This window comes from Bison bison, unplaced genomic scaffold, assembly GCF_000754665.1.
Source record: "Bison bison bison isolate TAMUID 2011002044 unplaced genomic scaffold, Bison_UMD1.0 scf7180017864309, whole genome shotgun sequence".
NCBI classification, from domain to species: Eukaryota; Metazoa; Chordata; class Mammalia; order Artiodactyla; family Bovidae; genus Bison; species Bison bison.
In genome coordinates this window covers 3,845,693-3,851,615 of record NW_011494881.1, presented here as the reverse complement: position 1 = coordinate 3,851,615, position 5,923 = coordinate 3,845,693, and the positions used below count along the sequence as shown (strand labels likewise).

General features: G+C 48.6%; 1 protein-coding gene across 1 annotated transcript in view; it reads right to left on the bottom strand.

The window, feature by feature from the left end:
- Positions 1-2,726: 2,726 nt before the first annotated feature.
- Positions 2,727-5,923, bottom strand: part of TSPAN15 (tetraspanin 15) — a 59,648-nt gene continuing 56,451 nt past the window's right edge. The window contains exons 9-11 of the mRNA XM_010852391.1: positions 3,685-3,823; positions 2,919-3,055; positions 2,727-2,806 (exon numbers count right to left, since the gene is read on the bottom strand). Coding sequence (XP_010850693.1) covers positions 2,727-2,806; positions 2,919-3,055; positions 3,685-3,823 — 356 coding nt within the window. The remainder of the gene's footprint in view (positions 2,807-2,918; positions 3,056-3,684; positions 3,824-5,923) is intronic.

The window sequence follows — 5,923 nt, the reverse complement described above, 5'->3', positions numbered from 1 at the left end:
TCCAGGGGATCTTCTGGACCCAGGGATCGAACCCACGTCTCTTACACTGGCAGGCGGATTCTTTATGCTCTGAGCCACCAGGGAAGTCCAGATCAAGTATACTTCAACTAAAAAAAAAGACCAACCAGAAAAATACAGACAGCTACTGAGAATAACATAAATTTTCATTTATGGATATAACAAATGGACAAATACTCACATTTGAACATTTTTCTTTCCAGCTTTAAAGAAAATAAGCTGTACAGAAAAGGTTGAATTCTATTTGGTCCCCACCCCATTTCCTTTGCCTCTTACAGAGTCTCATGATTTTGACCTATCTCCACCCATTCCTCATTTTTATACTTTTACTTATGTAGATAGCCATAAGAAATCTATCATTTTTAAATCAATGCAATGACATTGTATTCTATGTGTCATTATGCAGCTAACTTTTCCATTCAACACTGCATTCTTCAGCTCTAATGCATAGAGCTTGGGTCCCTTCCTTTAAAGCTGTAAAGAAGTCCACTGCAAGGACCCACCACCCACTAGGAATTCACTCCCTTCTGGTGAACACTCGAGTGGTTTCCCACTTTTTACAAACAGCACTTCATGGACATCCTTGTCACCATTCCTAGGGCACCTACATGAGCGTCTAGGGCTCACCCATTCTCGTCCCTGAAACCAGGGTCTGGGAGCCTTCTCTCTTTATCCAGAGAGCTCATAAATATTATCACATTATAAGCACTGGGGAAAGTGAAAGAAGTGCCAGAACTGCACCGTCTTACCTTTATTGTGTCCTTTTCTTTTTTCAATCAAGAGTTTACTTGTTTTAAGATTTATTGCCTGTTTCCCGTAGTGTGTGCATGTGTGTGTGGTGTGAGGAAGTGGGGCAGGCAGAGAACGCCTGCCCTCAGTAAGGCTTTCGTGGTCCTCATCCCTGTGCGTTTTCACAGTGCTCTGTCCTTACCCTTTCCTGTGCATCCTGGGAATGCCTCTCCACCTGACCCTTTCGACCTCTCATCTGATTTTTGCACCTTCAGGTCCACTATTTATTGCATCCAGTGCAAACTGTAACTCAGCTCCTGTATTTTTTGTTTACCAGACCTCTTCCCATGAACTGTCTTATTTAATAGCAGCTGTATTCTCTTGTACCTTATATAGAGCCTGAAGTCCAAATATTCTAATTTTGCCAGTAAAATCCATGGCTGAGGAAGGTTATACTCTTGAGTCACATATTCACTTAACATATTATTGAGCAGAATTTGTGTGGGTCTTATGAGGTGCTAGAGCTACAGTTATAAGATGTAAGCCCCGCCTTCTCGTCATCCTCTCCTTTTGGCTGTATATTTTTTCATAGGCTCACATTTTTCTCCCGGTGACTGCTCCTCTAATGAAGAGTTCTTTCTATGGGCCTTTTGTTGGATTCATGGATTGTCCCAGCCCCCACCTAGGACCCCCAGACCCAGGCAGAATCTTCCTCACAAATCTATGGTGGAAGATGTGGGATTATGTGGTACCCAGCCAAGCTCTGGCCGATATTCTCCATGGGCTGTTTCCCCTTCTGGGTGTGAGACCCAGTTCCAGTTCTCCAGGCAACATGGTACATGCATGTGGGTGGCTCTTCTTAATGGAATTGGTTTCTGAGACCCACCTTGGCTGCCAGCAGGGTCCAAATGATTTTCAAGAAATCTCTACTGCTAAAGGCTCCCCAACATTACCCATCAGCATGGCCTTGGACAGCTGAGGCCAAATCATAAAAACCCCATCCAGGAGGCCAAGCCCCACCAGCTCTTGGCTAATGGTATCTCAGTCTGGGTCCTTGCTAGAAGTTGCTACAAAATCTGCCTCAAGCACAGGCTTAGTTTCTTAAATTTATGCAGACATATTTCTATTTGCACGGGGGTTTTCACTGGATATTGGAAGGGAGAGGGGAAGTCATAGCATGTTCACTTTGATGGATAGAGGAAAGGATACAGGGGCAGGAAGCGGGAGGAGGTGGCAAGCCATGACCAGTGACAGGTGTCATGAAAGGTCATCCTTACCTCTGGCATAGCCACCTCCTGAGCCACCACACCTGAAAACCTTTAGATGCTCCTCCAGGGAGGAGGAGAGAGAAGCCCTGAGAGGGACAAAGATGTGACGAGCCCAACAGCCTGTACAACAGTGCAATGCACCAAGCCTGGCCCTCTGGGGTTCACAAGTCGGGGGGTGGTGTCCACTGAGTCCAAGGGGCCTCGCCGAGCACAGGTGCCTCATGCTCCAGGTCATTTACGATCCCTTGGCCAACACCTGCTCTCTGAGAAGCCACCACGCACCAGACACCTTAATCTAAGCACTGGGCAGACAGCAGTGCATGATGCAGGCAAAACCCCGCCTGTCAGAGACTGGTAACAGAGACTGCTGCTGCTGCCAAGTGGCTTCAGTCGTGTCCGACTCTGTGCGACCCCATGGACCAGGCTTCTCCGTCCATGGGATTCTCCAGGCAAGAACACTGGAGTGGGTTGCCATTTCCTTCTCCAATGCATGAAAGTGGAAAGTGAAAGTGAAGTCACTCAGTCGTGTCTGACTCTTAGGGACCCCATGGACTGCAGCCTACCAGGCTCCTCCATCCATGGGATTTTCCGGGCAACAGTACTGGAGTGGGGTGCCATTGAGACTGGTAACAGCAAAACAAATCAGGTAAACAGATAAAACATGCGCCGGCCACAGTTAAGACTGTTGCTGGTCAGTGGGCCTGCTCAGGGCTAGGGGCAAGGGCTGGGGACAGGGTTAGCTGCAGAGCTCTCACAGAGCAGCAGCTTGGCATGCGTGGCCTCCCCTTCACCTGGGCAGGAGCAATTATCATCCTTGCACAGACAGAAACTGCCCTCCAGAGTCCTGCTGCCTCCCGGCCTCTCTCTGGCATATAGGTGCCTGCCAGCCTCCCAGGGCCTTACCTGAGGCCCTTCTGCAGCCGCCTAAAGGCCTCCCTCTGGTGGTCTGCTGGGGCCCCGAGGCTGTGCTGGTGGAGCAGACTTCACCTGGGGTCCCGGTTGAGGTGGACGAGGGGGCAGCACTGGACCAACAGGCGATCCTGAGAGGATGCGGGCAGCGTGCTTCAAATCCTGGTTCTTCCCTCTATTACCACTAACTGACTCAGCCCCAGTTTCCTCACCTGCAAAACGGGACTAAAGAGCCTGCCTCCCTGCTGCAGCGACTAAAGAGGACGAAGCCTAGAGTGTGCTCAGCACCGTGTACACCCCGCCCATACGCGCACACACACAGGTCCAAACGACCGTCAGTAATAGAAACCTCTTGTTAGTATCCAGCCTCCGTTTCTCAGTTAACGATGATTTATTGAGAGTCCCTTGGGCAGCAAGGAGATCAAACCAGTCAATCGTAAAGCAAATCAACTCTGAATATTCATTGGAAGATTGATGCTGAAGCTTCAATACTTGGGCCACCTGATGCACAGAGCCAACTCACTGGAAAAGACCCTGATGCTGGGAAAGATTGAGGGCAGGAGGAGAAGGGGGCGACAGAGGATGAGATGGTTGGATGGCATCACCGACTCAACGGACGTGAGTCTGAGCAAGCTCCAGGAGATAGTGAAGGACTGGGAAGCCTGGAGTGATGCAGTCCATGGGGTCGCAGAGTCGGAGACGACTGAGCGACTGAACAACAACAACTATACGCAGATACCAGTATTTTAGACTCGCTCACCTTTTAGCCCGCTCTTTGAGGTAGGGACTGAAGGGCACACTCCAGCAACCGCCACAGCGCCGGCGCGGCTGTCGGGGGGGTAGAGCGAGAGCAGTGGAGTTTGCGTGCTGGGCTCCAATAGGCGGGCCTGCAGCGCCACCTAGTGGCAACATGCGGCCTGCCAGGAGACGTGCTTTCTGCCTTCCTGGGCTCTCAGGATTGCAAATCAGTCTCTCACCAAGGGCTCTCACTGTGGGAAATCAGGACCTGGGCACCCGAGCCATCAACCCCTTATTACTGCGCAGGTCCCAGGCCCCAGGGGGGGTGGTAGGCAGGGCAGGGGCATGGAAGGAGCCAGGTTCTGGGGTTCCTGGTGAAGCCACTTGCTATACAATTTACTAGCCTGGCCTCAGTTTTCTCCATCTGCAAAATAGGTAACCATAAAAATAAGTCTTCCCACACACATGGCATCCGGTCCCATCACTTCATAGCAAATAGATGGGGAAACAATGGAAACAGTCACAGACTTTATTTACTTGGGCTCCAAAATCACGGCAGATGGTGACTGCAGCCATGAAATTAAAAGAGGCTTGCTCCTTGGAAGAAAAGCTATGACCAACCTCGACAGCATATTAAAAAAGCAGAGATGCTACTTTGCCAACAAAGGTCCGTCTAGTCGAAGTTATGGTTTTTCCAGTGGTCATGTATGGATGTGAGAGCTGGACTGTAAAGAAAGCTGAGCACCAAAGAATTGATGCTTTTGAACTGTGGTGTTGGAGAAGACTCTTGAGAGTCCCTTGGACTGCAAGGAGATCCAACCAGTCCATTCTGAAGGAGATCAGCCCTGGGATTTCTTTGGAAGGAATGATGCTAAAGCTGAAACTCCAGTACTTTGGCCACCTCATGTGAAGAGTTGACTCATTGGAAAAGACTCTGATGCTGGGAGGGATTGGGGGCAGGAGGAGAAGGAGACAACAAAGGATGAGATAGTTGGATGGCATCACCGACTCTATGGACATGAGTTTGAGCAAGCTTTGGGAGTTGATGGACAGGGAAGCCTGGCATGTTGCAGTCATGGGGTCACAAAGAGTCGGACACGACTGAGTGAATGAACTGAACTGAACTGAACACACAGAATTGAAGTGAGACACTAAGAAAATGGGGAGAGGGAATATGGAAGAGTTGACAGCTGGATCTTTCTGGTGAGATGATAGGCAAAACCATGTGAGTTAAGAATGAACTGGGTAAGTCCAGGGACCTGCTGCTGGCAGCAAGGTTCAGAGATGCAGCCAGAATGGTAGGTACGATTTCCAATGCCAGGCTCACACATGTTTTCAAATCCTGGCAGTACCACTTACTAGATGGGGGACCCTAGACACGTTCCTCAACCCTTCTTATCCCAATCCCCCTTTCCATAGCATGGTTATTATACACTATTATTACAGGTGAAGAGATGAGCACAGAGCTGGTGAATAACAAACATGAAAAAGAGGCAGTTGTTGCTTAACTGACACTCTGCCTGGAGAGAAGTCAACCAAAGAAGGAGTCATCTTCTCAAAAATGGGGGGTTGGGGGAAGGGAGGATAAATTAGGAGGTAAGGCAATGGCACCCCCCTCTAGTACTTTTGCCTGGAAAATCCCACAGACGGAGGAGCCTGGTGGGCTGCAGTCCATGGGGTCGCTAGAGTCGGACACGACTGAGCGACTTCACTTTCACTTTTCACTTTCATGCATTGGAGAAGGAAATGGCAACCCATTCCAGTGTTCTTGCCTGGAGAATCTCAGGGACAGGGAAGCCTGGTGGGCTGCCGTCTATGGGGTCGCACAGAGTCGGACACGACTGAGGCGACTTAGCAGCAGCAGCAGCAACATACACACACTACTACATATAAAACATTTAATCAACAAGGATCTATTGTATAGCACAGGAAACTCTACCCAATAATTTTTGTAATAACCTGTAAGGGGAAAGAATCTGAAAAGCAATATATTTATATTATACTATATTATCAGTTATATATGTGTAACTGTGCTGTATACCTGAAACTAACACAATATTGTAAACCAACTATGAACTATGCTTCTATTTATATATATATGTCTCTCTCTCTCTCTCTCTCTCTCTATATATATATATATATAGACAAAAAAGGAAATGCAAAATAAGACCACAATGATTTACCATCACACACCCATTAGAATGACCAAAATTTAAAAGACTGGCCGTACCAAATACTGGCAAGGAGGTAGAAGAACTGGG